This window comes from Chaetura pelagica, unplaced genomic scaffold (assembly GCF_000747805.2).
Source record: "Chaetura pelagica isolate M959 unplaced genomic scaffold, ChaPel_1.0 scaffold91, whole genome shotgun sequence".
Taxonomy (NCBI): domain Eukaryota; kingdom Metazoa; phylum Chordata; class Aves; order Apodiformes; family Apodidae; genus Chaetura; species Chaetura pelagica.
Genome location: NW_009952042.1, coordinates 283,170 through 307,532, shown reverse-complemented (window position 1 = coordinate 307,532; position 24,363 = coordinate 283,170). Strand labels below are relative to the sequence as shown.

The 24,363-nt window shown below is 45.4% G+C and overlaps 1 protein-coding gene across 1 annotated transcript in view; it reads right to left on the bottom strand.

The window, feature by feature from the left end:
* The window catches only part of TCF4 (transcription factor 4), a 231,569-nt gene that overhangs the window by 147,674 nt on the left and 59,532 nt on the right, over positions 1–24,363 (bottom strand). The window contains exons 3-4 of the mRNA XM_010002716.1: positions 12,399–12,460; positions 9,577–9,673 (exon numbers count right to left, since the gene is read on the bottom strand). Coding sequence (XP_010001018.1) covers positions 9,577–9,673; positions 12,399–12,460 — 159 coding nt within the window. The remainder of the gene's footprint in view (positions 1–9,576; positions 9,674–12,398; positions 12,461–24,363) is intronic.

Sequence of the window (24,363 nt, the reverse complement as noted above, 5' to 3'; positions counted from 1 at the left end):
CATCAAAACTTTGGACATCAGTTCTTCACAGAACCAGGTCCAGACCGACCGAGCGCTCACTCTGAACCGTTGGGTGAACCCAGCAACAAAACAGGGGGGTTGTGTGCCCTGGCCTAATACCCTCCTACACACCACTAAGAGGAAAACATTCCATGACCTGAAGTATCTCACCCTGAAACGGGAACATCAGACCACATAGTATCAACCTTCCCAGCAGATGAAGAATATGCTTACTCTGGCAGAACTAAAAGGCATCCATGACTTTCTCTAAGGAGGCAGCACACACCATATAGCAGAAACCATTCAGAAAGGCTTTACCTTCTGTTTGCTGATCTGCAACAAGTCCCCTCAAAGACAATTTTCTCCTGACCCAACTGAGCTATTGCTTAAGGATGGGCCCAGGCTCAGTTCTCCTTCCAAACAGGACAGTACATTTTGTGGACACCAGACTCCTCGTTGTAAAATATTGTTAAATAAGCAAAACAAGCACACAAACACTTGTGAATAAAATTCTTAAGGGACAAAAGCATCGTGCAGTGATGGTGGAACACAGATCTCCCCTCAGGAGTCTCTGTGGACAGCCAAGGGTACTAGGAAATGGAAGGGAGTTGTTTGGTTGGTTGGTTTTTCCCCATGAACATGAAATAGTCCTTTCTCTTTCCTTAAGAACTCTGTGATGGCTCCTCTATAGAGTTTAATCCCTCTACTGATGTTCTCACCCACCGTGTGATCACCCATTCTGGAATAATCCCTATTTCCTTCAATATTTCTTGCCTCTCTCCTGGGAAATTTATATCTGATTCTGGCATCTGTTCCCCATCCTCTTTTGTGAACACTGAGGCGAAAAATCCATTTATTTTTTAGCAGTGTCTACATCATCTGTCAATAAATTACCCTTTCCATCTCTAAGAGGTCCTAAAACCTACTTTACTGACCTCCTCTTTTTTATGCATGGCAGTAATCTCTCATGATTATTTATCTTCACCTCATGTACAGCTCTTCCTTTCTTTCTCTTTGCTTTCAAGATTATTATTCTTCCAACACTGAACCTCATTCCACACGATCCCAGAACTTGATGTTTTACATCCTATACTCTTGCCCTTTCTTCTTAGTTACTTTTTGCCAAGCTTCTTCCTCAGTATTAGGATGCTAATATGCTTTTCACCATACTATTTATTTTGAGTATAGCTGTGTAGACTTGCTACACTTCTTTTTCAGTCAGGACCAACTCCCCTTGATACTCATGCCTTTCCACAGCATCACCTTTGCATTCCCTGTGAAAACAGCAGCCCATGAGCAAGGCTCAGAACACCAGCTGCTCTGTCTGCACACCTCACCCCAACAGCAGCAGGTAACTTCGGGCTTTAAACATTATTACAAGTCTTGTCCTGGCTTTAAGCCCACTTCAACACTCAGTCAGCAACAGCTACTCCAAAGTTTCACTCATTTTCTCACCTTTCTTCTTTTAGGTTTTTTGTCTGCTTTGTTTTGCTACTTGAAATAAAGAATGATTAAGCAGATTGCAGCCATCAGGCCAACTCCTGCTGACACCTGCACACTTCTCCTAAAACCAGCTCTCTCCCTAGATTCCAGTTACCTTCTGGGTGCTGCTCCACATACCATGGGAGATTTGTAACCTCAGCCAATTACAAATTCAGGCCAAAACTGGCTTTGGAATCAGTTTGTTGTCCCTGAGATGCACGTAAAAGTGAAAATGTAAAAAGGAGAAACAAAACAATATTCTCCTAGAAGATACTTGGAAAAGTAAAATTTGCTGGCAATGTGAATCAGATATCAGTTCTAGTGATGTAAAAAATTAAAATATAAATGGGAGGAAGGATATGAACATGTTGATACAGATATCATCATTAAAAGGTATTTAAACAACAAATTAAAAATGCTTGCAACCAAATTCTTGCTGATCTGTTTACAAAGCCTCCTCATCCAAGAACTAATCAGAACTGCTTTTTCTGGATAATTCACACACATATATATACACACACACACAATGCCACTCTTTTTAATATTTGATCATTGGCCTAATTTCCTCTTTATCACATTTAGTCAGCGTGTTTGCTTCCCAGAATATCCTTCTCCATCACTGCTCATTCTCTGCTCTTTTTAGAACTATGGAATATGCTTAAGACCACAAGCACATAGTAAAAAGTTCACAGAATAAAGAAATATATATCGGAGGACTCTGATTTAACTTAAAAAGGAATATAATCTAATTAAAGTACTGATGGTTCCTGTTAAATGCATGCTCCATATCTTTTTATTTCACATGGTATAAGGATCAAAGCCCGGACCTCGTACGGCATCAGCCTCGTACAGTGTGAGAACTGGTGCTGTCCCTAATTCAGACCATATGGTAAGATGTATCTATTGGCATGATGCTGTGGAGAATTACTGTACCCTCCTGTCATATCCTTTTTATCATTTTCGCTGGAGCTGGTTTATATTTGATTTTGTAGGCTCTGTGCATCTGACCAGACGTGCCAAGTCCCAGGCAGACGCGAGGCTGGGGACGAGAAGCCGTCACCCAAACTGGCAGCACGAGTCACAAGAAAGGGAATTAAAAATGTAACCACAAAAGCAATTTTTTTTTTTCTTTCCTCCCAGGCTATCCCATCTTGCTCCAAACAGCAGTGATGGTTTTCCCTGCTGGCCGTGCCCTTTGATACAGAGCACAGCCCCAGCAGAGAGGAGATGCAGCGGGTCTGGCCCAACGCGCCGCAGCCAGAGCCCGTGGTGACGCTCGAGCGTGGCCGGGCAGGAGAGGCTGCAGCCTCCTCTGGGGTTTGCAGGGGAACACACCAAGCCCTGACAAAATGAGCTGCTCTTATTTAGCTAACGCCTCATTCGATTCACCCTCTCAACATGCTGTGAAGCTCAGACCTGAGGTACACCCGGGCTCAGAACCATTATTAATTATCCAGCTCGCTCGGCATTGTTTTACACATTCTGTGCCTTAACTAGAGAGCAGAACAAACCCATTGTTTTTGCCTGTTTAACGGACCATGACTGGAGCAGCTATGTAAATGACCTAGTAATTCACCAAATTTGTTTTGTTTCCCAGATTTTCCCACATGTATGCATTCCAGCTGCAATGCAAATCCAGCCTGCACCCCGGCCAGCCGGGTCCCCCGGCCGCTACCTTGAGGTGCCTGCTCACCCCTCACATGCCTGCCAACAACTTGGGAAAACAGGAAGATTGGAGCTCATTTGCAAAACCCAGGGGCTTTGGCAATGTTTTTCTTTTAAAAAAATAATACTGAAATTGCCTATTAATGGTTTTCCTAGCAGGGTAAGATTTTCTAGAAATTGAATTTTGTCCCCTCTATTAATATTTTAAGGAAATCACTCACAGGTTTCTTTTAATGCTCAAACAGGTGTGAGCTCAAATTCCCTCTGCCACGAATATCAGCTCAGCTGGAGAACAGCAGCAAACCCTTATTTGAAGCCAAACTAAGTTCATGTATATAAAGGGCAGAAGCTCATTAACCATTAAAGCCCCTTCTGGATGTTACTTTAAAAGCCGTGTCTCTACTGATGTGCTTGCAAGGCAGAAAAAGGACGTGTCTCAGGCAGATAAAACCCGAGCCACGAAGCCTGGCTGGACCTGGGGAGCTCTGCAGAGTTTGTGCCTGGGTGAGGTGAAGCCCAGTGAAGGTTTCTAAGCCAGGAGCAGCAATTACCCACCACCTCCATGCTTTATAACTCAGCGACTTCACGCTGCACAATCCAATCCCCATTCCAGGGCCACCCCAACGAGAGGCTTCAACACCTCCAGCTCTGCAGAAGGTCAGTGCAGGAGACAGGGCTGGATGATCAGCAGGAGGATGGTCCTTCCTGCCTCCGGGCAGGATAACTCCAGGCAATGCTTTGCAAATTTATAACTTGCAGTCCAAAATAAGATCAAATGCGTTTGCAGTTCAATGCACATTTTTTCACCCAGCTTCAGCCTCTGCCACACAGAACACAACTGTCCCACAAAATAACTTACTAAAAACGCTTGGGCTTGTTTAAGAACAAAATACAATGGAATGTAAACTTCACGGAAAACTATGTAGTACAAAATAATATTTCAATTCTTTGCTCAGTGTGCAGACATTAATTGCCACAGTCTACAGTTTCTATTTATACATCTGCTGCTCATTCCCCAAATAAATGGAAATGTCCTTGTAATTTCTTCTCTTCAGGACCGTATGAGTGGCTGGGGCTTGAGCTCAGAATCCTAACTGGCAGTGCCTGCAAGACTGACTTGCTGCAAAATTTATTAACTCTTGATTGGGAACTCAAATGTATTTATATCTACACCTACAAGACACTTTTCACAGATTTGTTCTGCTTCTTTCGCTCACAGGCAGGTGAGACAAGAGGAGCAGCAGGCAAATTCCACAGCAGGAAGGGACACATGAGCCAGTGTCTTCTACAAAGCATTTTTCAGGAATCTTTCAAGGTTCCAGCTGACAGTAAATTGTGTCATTTTCAGTGTGGGTATCTTAGAAAGCTAAAGTGTTAAACTCCTCATGCCTCAGCCTTGACACCCTGCATAGCTCAACTCAACTGTTGCTCAGGGTTATCCAGAAGCACTTCTGCTTTGTTCTGCAGAAACAACTAAAACTAATCCAGAAAAACAGGCTGGAAGAAATCCTGTCCAGCTGTTCCTGGGAAGGGGAGGGAGGATCACAGAGCCATAACTTATATGTATGTTTAGATCTGTCCATTACAGAGCAGAATAAACCACGTTTGCAATCAGCTGCTGTTTTGTAATCCAGTTCTTGGAGATGCACTTAAAGTGCCCAGCTCTCAGAATATGCAAGGAGCACATTTAGTTCCCAGATTATCACCAGGTTTAAAGTCTAGAGACAATGAAGATGAGATCTTTTGGTTGGTGAAACAATTCTAGACTTGGCAAAAAATCTCAAAAAATTACTTTACATAGAATCATAGACTGGTTTGGGCTGGAAGGGACCTTAAAGATCATCTAGTTTCAACCCCCTGCATGGGCAGGGACACTAGACCAGGTTGCTCCAAGCCCTGTCCAACCTGGCCTTGAACACTTCCAAGTATGGGGCAGCCACAGCTTCCTTGGGCAACATCTTCCAGTATCTCAGTCCTCACCATGCTTGATTAGGAACTGGGACACCAGCACCTCTCCACTTCCCAGCAGTATGGCAGTTGGACCCTCCTGCATCCACCCCAAACCTCATTTCCAGGTAGAAACTACATGGTTTGATCTCTCCAAACATTTTCCACTGGGCTGGGCAATTCCTGGGTGCTCAGCTCAGCAGCTGGCAGAGCACCCAACAGGATAAGGCTCTCCCTCTTTGGAAGCTTTTGCCCATCATACATGATCCTTCCAGTGCCTCCTCCTAAACCTGCAGCTGCTGGGCTGTGTCAGCTGCACGGATCTAAAATACTTGAAAACTGGAGCCTGGGGTTTCCAGTCCTTTGCTTTCTCAAGGCCTTTCCTCAACTTTTTAGCTCTTAGTCAGCCTTTCTGTTGTCAAAACTCAGCTTAGTTAATGTTGTAGTGAGTGAGACAGTCCAGAAAAACTGGAAAACAGCTCTGCTGGTGATTCCTGAGAACTCACCTCTGACTGCTTTTTTCCAAAAGGTGTGTTTCTCTCTGTATGTCACATAGGATTTGCTTTTTCTCAAATATAATAGTTGTTTCTTTGTTTTCTACCCACCCTGAGCTGCTGGGTTCCTCACAAAGCACATTGCCACAGAAAGGGTTTAGGAAATAAGGAAAAAAAGATATTATGGAATAGAAATAACTAAACAAGAAAAAAGAAGAGCAGACACCACTGAGATAAGAGGCTGCTGAGTGTGTCTTCCCATAACGTGGGTGACCCACATGGAGGATCCCAACTGCTGTTCCCCCAGGAGGTGGCATCTTTGGGTGCCACTGGAAGCAAGAACCCAGAGACCATCAAAACCCAGAGACCATCAAACCCTTTTGCATTTCAACTTTGCAACTTCAAATTACTGGGCAGTTTTTGACGTCTCCCTCACGGTTCCTCACAGACCTTCACTTCTCCAGCTGCAAAAAGGGAACCAAAGCCACCTGACATAACAGAGGTGGTGTGAAAAAGAATTAATGCCCGTGATGTGCCAGACACTAACTGAGAAAATCCAAAATCTGCCAGGATGAAATGTAATCTCATTTGAGGAAATGTTGAAATCATTTCTGCAGAAGGTTAAAAAAATAATAATCAGGCTGAGTCAGATACACAGCATGGAAAATTTCATCCCAAATGTTTATAGTTTAGCAATTGAAAGCAAGGCCTTCTAATGCTGTGTTGAGTAAACTTAACTAATCTGCAAAAATTCCAGTTCTACTTAGAATAACAGCAACAGAATCAAAGCTGCACGGATTCAAAGCAAACGCCACAGCAATATTTGCAGAGACAAGTGCTATCACAGCATTAAAAATAAGATTAAAAATTGGCATGTATATGGAGTATCCAAGGAACTCAGGATGTTTTCCAGACAGTAATTCATCACTTCTCACAATATCCCTGTGAAATCTATTGTGCACGTTCTCCACACAAGTTAATAGGAAGGTGCATTTGAGCACAAAGATGTTAAACAATTTGCCAGGAGTGTGGGGCAGATCAGCAGCTGAGCTGGGGGTCGGGGGCAGGAGCCACTGGGACATAGTGGGCAGCCCACATGTCCCAGCCCTGCTCCATCACCCCAACTGAGAGAAAAAGCCATTTTCTCCAAAACAACAATGCTAGGAGGAAAATCATGGCTTGGAGATTTTTGAAAGAAAAAGGGAAGAAACCCCTGGGAAGGGCAGGTATTTATTTTGCAGTACAAGTGCCAGTCTCTGGCAAACACCCAGACTCTGCCCTCCCAAAAGCACGTTGGGCAAGTGGCCATGAGGCACAACCCACAGCAGCACAGCACCCATCTGAGGCAGCCAGCCAGGAGGGAAGTGACAGCAAGTCATGGTACCTGCTCTTCAGTCTGGGCTTAGCAGCAGAAAGAGAAAATAAACACAGGTAAAGATTTTGTCCTCACACACTAGATTGCCGAGCAACCCCTAGAGCTGTTAAGAGATCTACATGCAATAACTTTACATCCTTTTACAGAGTCTCAAAGCACTACCAGAAATTAAAAGCTGCTCCTAGTTAGTAGTGTAGGAACTTGTTTTGTGTAACTTACTGAAAGTAAGGTATGTCACATCACCACTGTGAACACCAGAAGCACCACATGTGGAAGGAAGGAGCACACAAACTGTCGGTGCAAGCAAAGAAACAAGTGCTTTTGATCTTCTCTACCCTCATTTTTAATATATTCAACAAACTGGGTTAAGCTTTGTAAACCTGAGGGAACATTTCCTCCTGCCATCCCCTCCACTGTGCTGCCTGTCCAGCAGCTGGTGACCAGAAGCCCTCCCAGCCCTTCACCTGGTTTGGAGCCCTGGGTTGAATGCAGGGCGGATGGAGCACTTTGAAGCAACACAAACCTAAGTATTCCTGGTGGGCAAAGCGAGGAGAGGAACTGAATTATAATGAACCAGCAGCTGTCACAATATGACCACAGTAACCAAATCAAAATATCAACCACTAACCCAGATGAGATTCAAAGGTCACCACATAAGCCGGCAGCTTTCTTCTGCAGCACCCGAAACCTCCAGCTAATCCTTGCAGTGAAATGCTCCATCAAGATACAGGGGTTTAGGGGCAGGGAACTGTACAGTGGGAAATGATCTCATGCACTAGAAAGATATCCCAAGGAGCAGGGTAAGGAACACTCCCAAGGAGCACACCTGGAAGGAGGAGAGGCAATGGGAAGCGACAGCTGATGGGCCATACCCATGCCAGCTCTCTGCCCATGCAGGTTTTAGTGCTGGGCAAAATGCCCACTCTTCAGATCCTCTCAAGAGGGTCTCAGCTCCCCAGCACAGCAGCAGGACCCCATGTGCACCCAAAGCTGGAGGAGCTGAGCAGGGCAGCTCTGAGACTTCCTTCTGCTCCCCACATTCATGCACTGGCCACGTACAAATGTATTTAACAAACATCTGAAAAATAAAATACAATCTAAGCCCTCATTTAATTATACTCTGCCATTAACATCTGTGGTTTGCAGGTTTGGGGCCAGGAAGATCTATCCCCCACTGGTGACAAATGGGGCCTTCTAGAAACATTCAGGGTTTCCAGAGATCCTGATCAGTTTATTCCATGGCTTCATTCTTTCACCAGGTGCCTCCAAGCATGTTCTTCAAAAACAACTCTTAAACCAAGTGAAACTGGTATTTTCACCGAGACTGACAAAAACAATCAGAGAGAGGAATGAGCTTTTTCTGTAACCCAAGGGCAGTCAGAAGAGAGAGACACTTAAAAGTTCTCCAGGCTCAAATTAAAGGTTAAGCTTGAAAGGCCCAGGCAGCCCAGTGGGTTTCACAGAAGTGTGTGGCTATTTGCAAAGTGTCTCTGTGCACTACCTAAGCCCCATGGCGTGAGTTAAGGAGGGAGTGTTGAAATTGCCATGCTTTTTTTGGCTTACACTCGACCCTTTAAAACTGTTGTAACCACATTTTGTGCGTGAAAACACACAAATGACTACAAGCTCCAACATTGTCCTGTATGTTGAACAACTCACAGATATTTCCCAATATTAAAAGACAAGGCAGTTTTTAGGGACGTATATTGGAGCTGAGGAATGATATATCACAGTTACAGCTCCATGTTTTCTTTGGCTCTCATTCAATCCTTTAAAGCAAAGCATTGGGTTAGTTCATTGACAACTGCAGAAGAAGGGTGTGATCTTGGCCAAGCACAAGCATTACTAATATTTTTACATCATATATTTACTTTAACCAAACTCATTTATCAACCCTAATTAAAGAAAGTAGCTATCATTCACTTACAAATAATTACAGCCTCTCTTCATGCTGCTATGGTGCTTGCTGCTAAGCTAAATGATTATTCAGGGGTGTCAAAACTTTCTATCATGGGGTGTGGGGTGGAAGGAGGGTCCTTGCCAAACGCCCTGGGCAAAATCTCACTCCTCTAAAGCAGAAAAGACTGCAACTGCCCTCGCCTGCAATCCAGGAGTTTGCAGCTCACAGGTCCCAGCAGGCAGTGATCCGTGGGGCTCCAAAACCAACAACAGCTTCAGGGTCCCTCACCAGTTAGCTGTTCCCTTTTTTGAGCACAGATTTATCATGTTTTCAGAAACCCTTTTCTGCTTTAAAAGTCCTGTTCGGAGCATGTCCCAGCCTTCCCCATCAACTGGCTACTTCTTGGGAAAGGAAAGGCTGAGCCTTAGGAAACAACCATTTCCCTCTTTCAGCAAACATTGCAGCTCCTGCATCAAAAGTCACGTCCCTCTTGCAGCAAGAAAACACAGTCTGTGCAACCAAGATCACAGGTGTGCACCTTGGAAATTGCATGAGAGCTTAAAAAAAGGAAAAATCCACCTTCCCACCCTTCCATGCCGAGTACAATCAACCCCAAAAATGAGGACGAGGGATTTAAACCCTCTGACTTCTCTTTCTGATTCACTTATGCCACTTTCAACAACACGGTCAAGTTAGGAAATGTGATTTCTTACTTTGTATTCTGGAATTGACAAAGGGAGGAGAGAGATTGTCATGCGACCCAAGGTCTCTGCTCGCCATATGATCATAGTGAGTCCCATCTCCATAGTTCTGTTAACAAATTAGGAAAAAAACACAATTTTACAAGTTTAAATGGCAGTTTGCAAAGCCTACAGGTCCCTATTTTCCTCCTAAGTCTTAAGCCAGCTAGAAGAAATATCGTTCCCTTTATTATTTTCTGCTATTGATTGTGCTGGAAGTGAGATGTTGCAGAACATTTTAAAACTGTTTCCAATTTTTATTTCATTAGTAATTGACTTCAGTTTGCTGTGTGGATAAACCTGAATGGGTGACTGAGAGGAGGTTCCTGGAATTTCTTGCTATGCAGCTCAGCACAGAGCCCTCTCTCAGAAAAGTCCTCTTGCCCATACCATGTGCAAGAACAGCAAAGAAATATTGAATTCAGCACTTTGCTTTTTCAATCTGTTTTTATGTAGAAGTTTGCCATCTTCATGACCTCACTGCTATACACATGCATTGGCCTAGAAAAAATAAACCAGATTTTTTTTTTTAAAGTGGGTGTGGGAAGCCACTTCTCAGTGAAAAAATACCTGGGCACAGTGCTCCTCCCTGTGTGCAACCTGAGCACCAGGGCCCCTGCCCACTGCATCGCCCTGTCACCCCCCAGCACTGCCCTGGGGAGCAGCAGCACCAGGCTCTGCCCACAGAGCCAACAACATCTACAACCTTGGCAGGATCAGGCCCTGCATTTTTGAAACAGCCTTGGTGTAACCTCCTGCTCCCAGTCGCTCGGTTAGCAAAAGCTTGAACTGAAGTCCCAGCAGTTGTGTCATGTTTTGTTTCTTGGGTTCAGAAGAACCACGAGGAACTCATTCTCCTCATGTGGAAACAGCATCATCATTTTACAAAGGGGGAACGAGAGAGAGGTCAGGCTGCCTGCAGAATAACTCTGCAAGTTAATGCACAGAGTCTTGATTGAAACTCCAGGATTCTTCCCAGGCTCGTGCTCTTTCCTTTATATCCCCAACCTTCATTGTCCGCTCACATTCAGGTTTTTGCAGGCAGAAATAATTGTGTGGGCAAATTTAGAATTTACTTTTCAAAACATTTTTCCCTGGGCCGCAATACAAGTGTCAAGTGGAAAAAAAAGGGATAAAACTAAACCTGACAGACGTGAGCAGTAATGACGTAATGGATGCTAAGCAGGAGGGAAGAAGAAAAGGTGTCAGGCTTCCCTCCCTCGGCGGCAGGGCCGGGGTCCCCCCGCCACGCTGCAACTGGGGGACCCCCCCTCAGCTCCCCACGGAGCAGACAGGGGCTCAAAACCTGCCCCAGGGCAAGGGACCTGTCCCAGGGGAAAGGACAGGCTGAGGATGAACAGGGGAACTGCACTGCTCTCCAGACAGATACTTGAGGGCACAGAGCTCCCAGCAGCGCTGCTCACGAGCCCTGATCCTTCATGTTAATTGGGGGGCCCCCCCCCGCCACGCTGCAACTGGGGGACCCCCCCTCAGCTCCCCACGGAGCAGACAGGGGCTCAAAACCTGCCCCAGGGCAAGGGACCTGTCCCAGGGGAAAGGACAGGCTGAGGATGAACAGGGGAACTGCACTGCTCTCCAGACAGATACTTGAGGGCACAGAGCTCCCAGCAGCGCTGCTCACGAGCCCTGATCCTTCATGTTAATTAGAAAAACAATTAAAAAGCCATTTAAACTAACTGTTTAAATAAGGGCACAAGCAAGAGTGAAGCCACTTTTTGCCCAGCCTAAGCATACTTCATGCATTTGCAGGGTGTCAACAGAAATAATCATCTTGGTACTAAACCACAGGCTGTGCCTGGCCACGGGGATGGGCAAAGCCAGGATGCTCGGGGTGGAAAGGCTGGGGCAGGGCTGCCCACATGCTGCTGCTCAGGAGCAGGGTACAGTGCCCAGCTGCTCAGCTAGAAATAGCACTGCTTCCCTACCAAAGGAACCAGCATGCCCAGCCTGAGGTGGCTGAAGGAGGTGGGTAACTGCCCACAGCCACAGAGGCAACCACTGCCTCCAGCTGCCCTGCAGAGCCCAGGGAACAAACAGCAGCTCAGTGCCCTCACCCCCTGGAGAGGGATCCCACTTGTGGGGAGCATCCTCAGGGTGCCTGGGGAGGAGACAGGCAGGCTGTTGGGCTACCTGCCCCACAGTCTGGATGGTGCACAGGGGGGATGGGATGAACCATCCCACCTCAGTTTGCCAGCCACCAGCTCCTGCCCAAGGAGAAGGGCATGAAACCCCCTCACCTGAGACACAGAGCAGCTGAGGTTCACTGCTGGAGGGGCAGGGGCACAGCCACTCATGTGGGCAGCCCTGGTAAGGTGGGACAGCCCTGCTGGCCCCTCTCCAGCTTCACTGACCTAAGCTTGGGCCTTGGGATGCCTCCAGAGTGGGCAGTGTGCTCCTAAACCAGGGTGAGGGGGCTCTGGCCCACTCCTCAGCTTTGGTGACACCTGCAATCCTAAAAACCCCAGCTGCAGAGAAGGGAACTCTGCAAGATCTCTGCTCTCCTAATGGCAGTGGTGGCTGAGAGAGCCTGGCAAGAAACAGTTAACATTCTCACTACCTGTTAGGAGGAGCAGAGCAGGTGCCAAATTCAATCACAGGATCAGGTTTGAATGTTAAAAAACCCACAAGAAAAGCAATTTGAAAGGGAAGACAGGCTACTGCCAACTTTACATGCCCACTTGTCTATGCAATCAGGTGTGTAAAACTCATATTTAAGATTGTAAATTTACATATGCAGGAAGTCTGGTTTGGGGAAAAAGATTAGATATACTTACCCTGGATGGACTAGGATGTCCTGTATTCCCCCAGGACCCTGAGCTAGTTCTGTCTTCTACATCTAGGGACAAAAAAGTTCTTTAGGCTTTATTGCAATAATTCTTTCCTTTTGTATAGGCACTTTTAAATTAATGTTTCAAATTAATCTCCTGTTGCCTTTAATTAAGAATCAAGCACAGGGCTACTAGGATGGCAGTGGCTTCTGACCCACTGCTTAAATTAACTCATTTAAATTCACAGCAGAAGTGAACTGGACCCTCAGGAACCTGAGGTTTGAACATAAAAATTGGTTCCGTTTTGCTCAGTGTTTTGACACTTTAACAAGTGGCTGTACTGTACCAGCTAAAAGTCCTACCAAAACCTCCAGCACAAAACCAGGTATTGTCAAACAGCAAAAATAAAACATGATAAAAGAGACAAAACCCAGAGGTTGAAGCAAGGCATGTTTGGGGTAAATGTACCTTTCACCACCTCATCTCAGCCTCTGCTGCAGAAAAGCACTTCAGCACATACTTGTACATCAAGAGAAGAAAAACACATTCCTGAAGCTGAGCACACAGGGGGTGTTTCTGGTTTTTCCTCTATTGTTGGATAGAAAATTCACTGCAATCCTTGGGAGACCCTCCAGTCATTTCACACAGCCCATTCTGGGATGTTTTTAACCATTTTTTTCCCCCTGTTTGAAAGGGCACCTCTAGGAATTCCACCTTTGTGCCCTGAGGCAGTGACACCTGCCATTTCAGGTACAGCCTGAAGAGCCAGGACTCCCACAAGCTCCTCTAAACTTTGCAGCACAACACAGAAATGTCCCAGTGTGCCACACAATGGCTTCTTCCAAAGACACCCCAACTGTACAGAGCTGTCCCTCTGCAGTGACATGAATCTCCAGGCTGGTCACTCCTGCTGAGGTGGCACCAAGGGCCAGGAGAAGCCACCAACTCAACCCTGCAGGCCACCACAGAGGCAGAACATGCCCCTAGGTGTGCTGGGAGAGGTTGGTTTGACCACTGCCATCACAACACCTTCACTAAATGAGCTGGGAGCCTCCCAAGACTTCCCACTGGGCTACCAACTTCCTGGATAAACACACCACCAGTTCAGCAAGGCACTTGCAGGCAGGTTTAATGGCAGCCTGAATAATTCCAGAGGAATTCCACAGTTCATTCTTGTGTTAATTCAAGTAAATGAGATCACTCATGCTTAACGTTAAGCACATCCTTCAGTACAGTGAGGGACTGGCCCAGGATGCTTAAATCCATTCCCTTTCTTACTTACAGGACAATAAACATCAGGAGAAGTGACTGACACTGATCTAGAACAGCATCACTGCACATCTTGGTGCTAATTCCCAACTTGCTCCTCTGTCCCCACCAGCATCCTAATCAGATCATCACCTTGCTTGCCTTTTGTCATGCACCAACTGCAGCTTTAGTCTAACTGGGAACCCCTTGTTTGGCCTTGCTGGCTGGAGAAACTTTCCCAGAGTGCTGCTGAAGAGCACACATGGGAGCAGCTCCCTTGGCCCCATGCACTGGTTCATCCAGACCTCTTAAGATCAGTGAGAACTTCCCTTGTCTGAGAAGCAGTTCACACTTTTAAACACAGGGGCTGTGACCAAATCAGGTTGGTTTCCAAGATTAAAAAAAAGCACCCAAACCCCCCCATGTTGGTACAGGTTCATGCTTTCTCCCAGTTACAGTTTCTGTTATCTCAATAACAGATGAATGTGTTAATAGCACAAGACACTCTTAGGTAAATATTTAATTAAGCTCCAGAAAAAGAAAGAAAATGTGTATCATTTACCTGACAGATCAGATCAACCATTCTATTAGGTTAATTAGGCATATTTTTTAAAAATCATTTGTGTTATGTAACAGGCAATTAACTCTGTAGAGCCCTAATCCATTGCCTGCTAAAAACCAGTGGATATTATCCCACTGATTTTGATGGGCATCATCCCACCCTCCAGCAGGGCTTCCAAAACCCATCTGGAAGCAGCAGAGCTCAGGCCTGGGGAACAGCACCTGGGGACAGGACAACAGCTCCAAGTCCAGCTCCAGAAAGGTGACCAACCCATCACCTCCAGGCTCCCCTACATCCTGCCCTGCTCACAGCTCTCTCCTGCAGACCCATGAACCAAGCATTTACACACCAATAAAAGGTTCCCAGACTGCTATACTGTACATTTTAATTGATCTTTTAAGACTATAAATGCCACAGCCTTCCATGTATTCATGGGTCACCTAAAACAACATTTCAGGGCTGCCTTTTGGGCAGCACTCCTTCTCTTGTGCTTGGAGCCAGGAGGGAGAGCAGAGAGAGATGGGGACATCCCCACAGCAGCCCAGACAAGGGGTGGGCAATAATGGTTGCTGAGCTCTTCCCTCTGGGAGCTCACCACCCAGCTCCAGCCAAGAGGCTCCTGTCACCCCTTCCACACATACTGGGCTTACACACAGTACTGAGAACACTCATGAGGTCTCCTCTCAATCATGTTCTTCAAAAAGCTTTTTTCCAAGCATGGGGAAGGGACACCACATTGCCCAGGATACCCAGGACTTTCCAGCAGCACATGGCTTCATGGCCAACCACTGGATGGTCCCAGTGATGGTGAAAGGAGCTATTTAAGTGCTTACACTCCAACACAGGTTTTTGTGCTGAGCTGAATTCCTGCCCCACTGTCCTTTTCCTGTGTTATCCCTACCTCTCCCTCAAGCCAAGCATGACCAGAGGGCACTATCAGATGCTTAAAATAACACAGGAACAGCACATACCTCAGGGCTGGGTATTCCTCAGCTCTGCAAACAATCCACATTGAGCTCCTGGGCACAGCCAAGATCAAGCCAGAGAGAAAGTCCTTCCTAGAGAAGGCCACTCCAGGCAGGGAGAGGGACAGCTTTTGGGGATGCACCCAGGGAAGTGAGCCACTGAAGGTAAGCAGACATCATTCCACACACCCAAGAGTCCTACAGTGGGCAGAAATGAGCAGACTAACTGCACCAAGCAATTCTGGCAGATTGACCTAGACTTCACAGTTTTTAGGCCTCTCAAGAACCTGGCTGAAAATCCCTCATCCTTTACCTTGGCTTTATTCTGAACCCTTAGCATGCTCAGGTTCTTCTGCCACAGTTAAAAGTTCTGGAGCCTGATCAGCAAATGACAAGCAATAGCTCTTGTGCCTTATCTTCAGGGGTCGTGTCTTAGCTTTCGACCAATTTTCTTTATATTTAGACTTAAATGTGCAAACTACACTATATTACTCTGCAAAACATCAATGAGAAGGCTTAATTAAGTAACACTGACAGATAAATCCATTTCTTTCGCAGTAATCAAATCAAAGCAGGTTGACATAACACAGGAACTTAATACAGTTACTCCCTTGTAATTGGAAAAAGGCCCTTTACTTCTCATTAAAGCAATCTTCTGGGTATTGGCATAATAAGAAGGCTCAGGGCTTTAATACTGCCCTATAAAAGCCCCAAGACACAGACCCCTTAAGCAAACATGCCAGATTATCTAATTCCTTGATCACAGTGGAACATGTAGTTATTGTTTTAAACTACTAATTCTTTATCTCAGCAGCAGACAAAAAGGAGGATCTCGGTCTGAAACACGTACCATGGAGCTCTATCAAAATGCAAGCTCCAGCTGGGGGAAAAAGAGGCATTTTCAGAAATACCCTGCATCCTCAGCTGGGAAATTGAGAGCTTAGCAAGAGGAAAAAAGTCATTCTTGGACATAAAGGGCAAATAATAAAATACAGTTTGATTGCATTTGTGAATTTGCTGGAAAATATTTGTTGAATGGAAGTGGTGCTGGCCAAAGGTCTCCTGCTGTCAGCTCCTCACTGCCCCTGCTGCCACGGGGCAGGAGGCAGCAAAACTGCCTGCAAACCCACAGACACAACTTCTCCTCAGCCTGGGAGCAGAATCAGGTGTCACCAGTTCAGTGTCTGGGTGATGGGTCACTGCATGCTCAGAGCTCCGGGCTGCTCCCCATGGCCATGGAGGGGGATGTGGTGGGGCAGGACAGGAGAGCTGGAGGAACAGATGGGTGCCTGCCCCTTGTCTCTTTTCATCTGGGTTACAAGTTGTCCCCCTGTGACCCAGGGAGCTGGTGACACTCAAGGGCCAGCTAACTTCTGCCCCCTCCAAGCAGCCCTTAAATCAGCAGCACTGCTCCCAAGACAGAAAAAGACCCCTCACTAATTACTACCTAGTCAATCTAGCCTGGTTTACTAATAATTGAGTATGACAGATACTGCAAGAAGGTTTGTAAGCTCCTAAAACCTAATTCCAGAAATATATTATGCACCCTGTAGGCACTGCTGCTTTGGTAATTAGGACAGTGAAACCCTAATGACACCAAAGTCAATGCAAAATTCTCCAGTGACTTATTCTCAGAGCTTGGATTTATCCCTGAGTGCATAAACTTGAACACACATGTAATTTTCCCCAGAATCTGGCTCCTGTAAATTAACTTCAGTTAATCACAAGCATTAGGCAACGTGACATTACAAAAGGCAAATCATCATGGATAAGTTTGGTCACTTTTTCAGAAGGCAGCCATACATGATAAATTCAGGGTGATTTAAATAACTTCATGCAGCATCTCAGGAGTTCTGCCTAAAAGAAGTGACCCTGGCATTTAGATGGAGTCAAACCACTCTGAGCATTGAAAGCAAGGGGTCTGGAAAAAGCACATTCCACTCCATCTAAATCTCCAGTGCTTCACACTAAGATTAACTGGATTCAAATCATATTGCCTCTATTAATGACCTGGGGAAAAAAGAATTGCAATCCACACTGATCAGACCCCAGTGCTGAAGGTACTGCACCTTCAGAGGCCACCAACACTCCAGGATGCAGGGAGAAATCCAGAGCAGTGATTCTGGGGCCAAAAGCTGCACTTTCTGCAGAGGAATGAGCCTCAGAAAGCCTCTGGTTGAGCAGGCACCTATCCTGCCAAATACGTTTCAGCAGCCTGCTGAGCTGTGCTTCTTGCACCTAAACCTGACATCTAACCTGAGGTGGGATGCCCTGCAGGAGCAGGAGGCTCCAGCCAGGCTGGGAGATGCTCACACCCTGCCCAGACCTCCTGGTGCTCCCATCTGCTGAGCACACCCCCAACATCCCCAACACCAACAGGACCAGCAAAAGCACAGCAGGGACCACAGGGTCCACCACAAGGCTGAGGTGTGGGCACTCCAGCCTGCAGAGCATCACCATTATACTTCCACCACCTGTGCTTGAGGGAAGAAGCATCAGCCTGAGCATCAGGGGTCTTTAAACAGCCTCCAGGCTCTGGATCCACAATGAAGAAAGGTGCTTAATACTCATCCTCCCAACTCCAGAAAAGAAAAAGTTCAGAATTAGGTAACCTGAAGTACAACTTACTGCTTAATATGCATAATTTCCAATTATTTTCATGGTAGGCCACTAGCTCTGACACACTAGGTGATCCCCTCAGCCAACACTTTAAGTCATTGTGGTGCCTAAACTGGAGACAACATGTACAGGTCACAATAACTTTGGTAAAAGTTACATTTAATCCCTTGAGGTGCCCCCAGAGACTTTAGAAATAGAAAATTAGTGGTGTTGATTTTTTTTACTGGAAAAATACCCAAACCCAGAAAAAACCACACAACCAGAAAAACCCAAACTTCTCTTTGCAGGAATAATCCAAACAAATACTTGGGAAACCATCCAAGACTGTAGCAACAACACAGGACAATAAACTAGATGACTGTGGAATATAATTGTTTGAACCTCCCACCACCTCCAGTAACAAATTGGAGCACATACATAAAATCCTCAAATCACAGGCCAGGAAATGATCCCCTCACACTTTGGTGAACAGCAACAGGGACAGGAAATAGGAGAAACATACATGCAAATACAGCACTTCTCCTACATGTTCAAACAATAAAGTGAGCAGAAAGGGCAAATTCAGTTTGCATTGGCTGAACCTCCTCACTTTGAAAAGACAGGGGTGAAATGCTACCTCTGTGGGAGCTCTTCATTCCATTTCAATTAAGACTAAAATGTCATCTCTGGTATTTGTGTGCTCTTAATTCCAAATAAACAATATTCCACATTTAAAACAGCCACATTCAGAGAAGCAGCACAATCCAAATGGTGACATTTAATGGCTGCAGTAACACAGGTGCTGAGTGAGCAGCCTGCCCTGAGAAGTGTGGCCTTTAGCCACCAGCTTCAGAGCAGCCAACACAGAGTCTTGCTCCTTTCACTTCACCTCATTGCTAAGCCACCTTCTTTGAAAGGATCTGAACAAGCCACATATCAAGCCAAAGAGAACTCCTGAAGAATGGTCATTTCAGGTACATCAGGGCAAAATAATATTTATTGGTACCTTATTTGTCTTTGGAACAGAATCACACAGCTATGATTCCAAAATCCTGTCACAGACTTGGAAAACATTTGAACAGAAGAGTATAAAAATGCTTAAATGGATGCTTTTTTATCTTTAATGAATTAACTCCAACATGCATCTCAGAGACAAGTGTTGTGCTCCTGAATTTACCCCCAGGGCAAATGGGATCAGTTGTGGAAGAGCAAAAGGAAAACCTTCCAAATGCTTGTTGGTGAACTCAAAGTCAAATTACTGAAGAAGACTTCCCAAAGCAGAAAGGTAACATATTCTAGTCTAAATTAATTAATTTGCTTAATCTCAAAAAAAATGCTGCAATGCTTTGGGAAAAGATGCCAGGGAAAAAGGTTCTTTCACAGCAGTTGATGTCTGCACACAAGGAATGGGTGTCTCCTGGACACCACGCTTGTGCTGGGTGCAGGTGCTGCTGGCCTGGCAGTTCTTCCTGGCCTTGACCTCAATCATTCTCCCAGCCTGCACTCCCTGCACACATCTCATCCCCCCCATCCACGCCAGATGGTGCAGAGGGCTGTGATTCTGAGGTGGATACAGAAAGCCTTGCTTCTCCAGAAGCACACACAGCTGGAGAGCAAGTTGAGAGGTAACTGGAGGTCCGAGTCTTTGTCCATCAGGAAGACTGGTCAAGCAAGGGCTTCTGGTTCCCACCATAAGGGCATGAAGCAATAGGACAAGGGGTAATGCTTTTAAACTGGAAGAGGGGAGATTGAGGTGAGACATGAGGAGGGAATTCTTTGGTGTGAGGGTGGTGAGAGCCTGGCCCAGGTTGCCCAGAGAAGCTGTGGCTGCCCCATCCCTGGCAGTGTTGAAGGGCAGGTTGGATGGGGCTTGGAGCAACCTGGGCACTGGGGATTCCTCCTCCACAGTCCTAGATGGACTCTGGGTTACTGAGGTGGTTCTAAGAGGGGTCCTCAACACTAAGGTCTTTGAAGAAAGTAGTTGAGAATAGCAGAATATGCTGAGTTGGAAGAGCACAGAAGGGGTGTGGACTACAAAGCATCAGCTGCTTTTTTAGAATTTCAAGGTAGAAAAATCAAATACATATCTGAAAGTATCAGATTACAAAAATACAGAAAATATGGCCAAATCCAGGAGGTGGGTGGCAAGCAGGGGTCTGTGTGGAAAAGAGGCATTTCACTTGTGCAGGAATTCAGCCAGCACATCTTCACCTGCCTCAGCAAACCCTGAGCATCTCCCCAGGAGGGACTGCCAACTGGGCTGATTTACTCACATCACCTAAAACACACAGAAGAGATGGAGAAAGACAAACATCCTCAGATTTGAATCTTATCTTCAAGAAGAAAAAAAAAATAGTGTATTAAATAGCATATTAACCAGTGAAAGTAATTTTACATGGGGCTTAACAGTCAAAATATCCTTTACATGAGAAGGACAAAGATCTCTAGACCCAAGAGACTTTTTGTACACATGCCACAGTAAGACATAAGCATTTCTCACTGGATGAATTAGTTGTGTCAGAAATGAGGAGGGTGGGAAAAACCCTAAACTCTAATGAGAATGATCATTCTTAGACAAGTACAACAAACAGCTACTTTGGGATTGCCATTCCCTTTGTGCTCTGCAGCACCTCACAAACAGCAGGGCAGATACTGCTCATGCAAATGAAGTTAAACACACACTTGGTTTGTGGATTGAGACCTTTTCTGCTGCTCTGTTTTTCAAAAGATTTCTTTTTTTCTCAGAGCATTATGTTTCTCAAGAAAGAAATGAAAAACAAGCTCAACAAAAACACATAAAATGCAGAAGGATTAAAGAGCAGTAGATCAAGGAAGAATAAATGGGTAACCTGGACATTTGGTAAGCTAAGGGATTGGCAAATTTAAAATGCTTATCCATTGATGCAAACTTTTTTGAAGATTTTGCTCTAAATATCATCAGGACATGATAAAAAGAAAAGAGAGAGGGATGTGATCTGGAAGAAGGGCAGTAGGAAGCCTGGAGGTGACAGGAGGAGTCAAGGACTGGCTTCATGGAGAGAAACAAGCCAGGAGATAGAGTCACAAACAAAAGCACAGGCTGTGATGGGCCATGGAAACCAGAGAGGAAAACTTAAATATGACATGGGAAACAGAGGGGAGACAATGAGGGGGTTTATGAGGAACCCAACGTGGTTGCAGCATCAGACAATAGTGGGGATGTTGACAGACTGCAGAACTTGCACCGAGTTCAAGCAACAGTTCAGCTCAAAGAAGAGAGGAACAGACAAACTGTGAATCCATGAAGTACCAGCACCTGGGAAGTTGTGTATCATCATCCTTGCCATGACAGCCACGTAAAGAAAGCACAGATTCAAGATGAACAATTTCTACTACTTATTTAATAAACAATTTACTATTGGTTTGCTCAAGGGATTAGATACAAAGCTCAGGGTTTGTTGTTGGTTTTTTTTCCAAAGAAGTAGGACCAGCTGCCAGATACATACAATACACTCCAATTGCTTCTGTTAAAGCCACAAATAATTGGAAAACTCATTTCCATCAGATGGTCATTTTATTTCCTGCCTGAATTTCCCCAGTCCATACCAATACCCACAGAGAGGCTGAGGCTCCACTTGACGCCTTGGCTATGAAACGTCAACAGTGTAAACAACCCTGAGCTGTTCCCAATCTTCCTCCTCCTAACAAAGGGTTGCATTGTCCTGCCACGGGATGAGGTCATCAAACCTCACATTGTCTTTAGGGGAGTTACACAAGCTATTTTCTAACACACATATGACATGACTTTGTGCTTGTGAGCACAGATGACTCTCACGTATCCATTCCCTTTGCGTAACTCTGGCACTTCACCAGTTTCCAGCAGATCTGCTGGAACTGCAAGCAAATAGTGGGGAAGTTTAAGGTTCTAGTTGTGTTGCCCTTTTCAGATTATCGGGTTACTGAAGGTTGGATTTAATCTGGTTTTGGATAGTTTGTGAATAGGGAGCTCTGAGGGACAACAGTTCCCTGAGCAAGATAAGTCTTTTCTTACTTTCATAGATTTAGAGAATGGTTTGGGTTGGGAGGGACCTTCAAGATCATCCAGTCCCACCCCCTGCATGGGCAGGGACACCTCCCACCAGCCCAGGCTGCTCCAAGCCCCATCCAACCTGCCCTTCAACACTGCCAGGGATGGGGCAGCCACAGCTTCCCTGGGCAACCTGGGCCAGGCTCTCACCACCCTCACACCAAAGCATTTCTTCCTCATCTCTCATCTAAATCTCCTCTTCCAGTTTATTGTCATCTGAGAGGACACAGTTTAGTAGAAAAGTGTCTGTTTCTTGCAATTTTCAGTTATACATTGAAAGTGGTTTATAAACTGTGGTTATCTGTTTGCCATATATTCATATATAATCTATATTAATGCCAGTGTAATTAATTTTCACTTGAACCCAGTAACACTGCACACTCTGAAGCTCTTCTAAATAAATACACTTCCCAATTTGTATTTTTGCACATTTGTGCCATCTATGAAAATAGAAGCTTCATAAGGAAAATCTGAATTCAGTTAGAAGGTTCTGAGTTGTCCTTGCTCATAGCTGGAACCTGATGATCCTTAAGGTTCCTCCCAACCTTCACCATTCTGATTTTCTGAGAGACACGAGCACATGACAAGAAATACAAACAAAACCTGTTTACACATGAAAGAAAAATAACTGCAGAAACCTAACTTAGGCACCCAGCACCAAAGGCATCATGTCATGTTTAACCACTTTCAATCATTATTGATTTTTTTTAGACATTAAGTCTCTACAAGCACCACTAGTTGGATACACAGATGAAATGTTAGAAGTTACATCAGCTTCTACAAGAATATTCCAGCAGTGCTGTACAAATGGGAAATGTTACCCTCCAGCTGTGGCAGCTTTTAGGGAAGAAGCCTGTCCTACAAGGGGAGGTGCTCAAACATTGGGCTGTGCTTCAGTTGAGAGGGTCAGTAGAACCATGATATGTGATTTACTGGGCCAGGAAATATCAGGAAACCCTTGCAATTAAAGCTAGACAATTGACTCCTAAGGTTTATCCCCTTAACTCCCTGCACGAGCCCCCAGATCCCTTTGGCAAGGCAGAGACCTGCCCAGGGCAGAGGGGAGCACTGAGCACCACGACCCCAACAGCACAGCTGCAGAAGGAGCTCAGCACTTCCTCACTCCTCCCACCACACTCCAGTCCAGGATTTTCCCCACCTTATTGGGAAGTACATAGCCCAGGATCATCAGTGATGCAGCGTTTAAGGCGCTGGACTTAATTTAACTCCTAATTACCAACAATCATACAGGAGGGGTTTGATTTACAAGGAGGGCTCCTCTCACAAATTGCTAAAATCAGCTGAATAATGGTAGGAATAGTCTTTAATAATTTGCTACCCAGTTACACTGCATCAGGAATCTCATTAACAGGTTGGCAGCCACGCTGCAATATATCACAGCAATCTGGGGAGGGCACCAAGGCTCCCACCAGGCAAGGGAAGGGACAACCAGGTTGATGCTCTGCTCATATACATAAGGAGATGATTTCATGGACTAAGTCAGTGCAGTAACTTGTAGCATCCTGTAGAAAACAGCACGTTTGCTAACACATGGTAGGCACTCATAACATCCATGAGAAAAGGCCCAAAACAATGTTCTTTAGACTTCATGTAGGCAATTTAACCAAGGAAGTTGATATTTAAGTATAACTAAGAGACCCACTGCTTCCAGCAGAAACCAGAGGAAGTAGGAAGATGGGCATTCTCAAAATTAGGGAACATGTTTAGGTGCTGAAATCTCATTAAAAACTTAATCCAGGCACTCACTTTAATCCAAGAACTTCTATAAAAAACAGGGTCCTGGCATCTAAATAGGACTGGATGAAACCTGACACAGAAGAGCTCAATTGCAACTGAGCTGGAGATTGGACTCTGCAAACAGACCCTGCAGACAGATTGATGGTGAAGGTACTACAAGAAGAGGGCTTTTTCCTACCTTTTTTTGAGTGACTGATTTATTTTTTAAGAAGTATTTGTTTTCACTTAAGCAGTTTTGCTTTAATTGCCCATAACTACAAACTCCTGAAGTTGACTAGTGGCTTTGAGGTTGTAAAAACAACTCAATGAAACTCTTAATTAATGGAAGCAATTCAGTGGGCTTCATACCTCTCCTGCAAAGCCTCAACACAGAATTTAGCTCTAAATAGTCTACCAAAACCCCTGGGGAACAGGGTTAACTTCCCACCACGCTGGCTGAAAAGCCACACGAGCATCACCCTTTTGCCCATTGCAAAGCTGGAGGATCCTGCCAGCTGCAGGGCCCTGGGGCTGGGGGACAGGAGCTGTCACCATGCCACCCCCACCTTGTCACCCCCACAGGACCCAGCCAGAGATGGGCAAATCCTCAGAGCACAGTGGTGGCACCAAACCCACCAGTCAGAGCCTGTGAACCTCCCCTCTGCTGGGTGACTTGGGGGATCTGGCTACTTTATCCAGTATGAAAAAAGAAAATAAAGCATTAAAAAAAAAAACCACCACAAACTGTTTTTTCCACTTGCTGGTGGGGAATAAATGGAGTGACCAGCTCTTTCC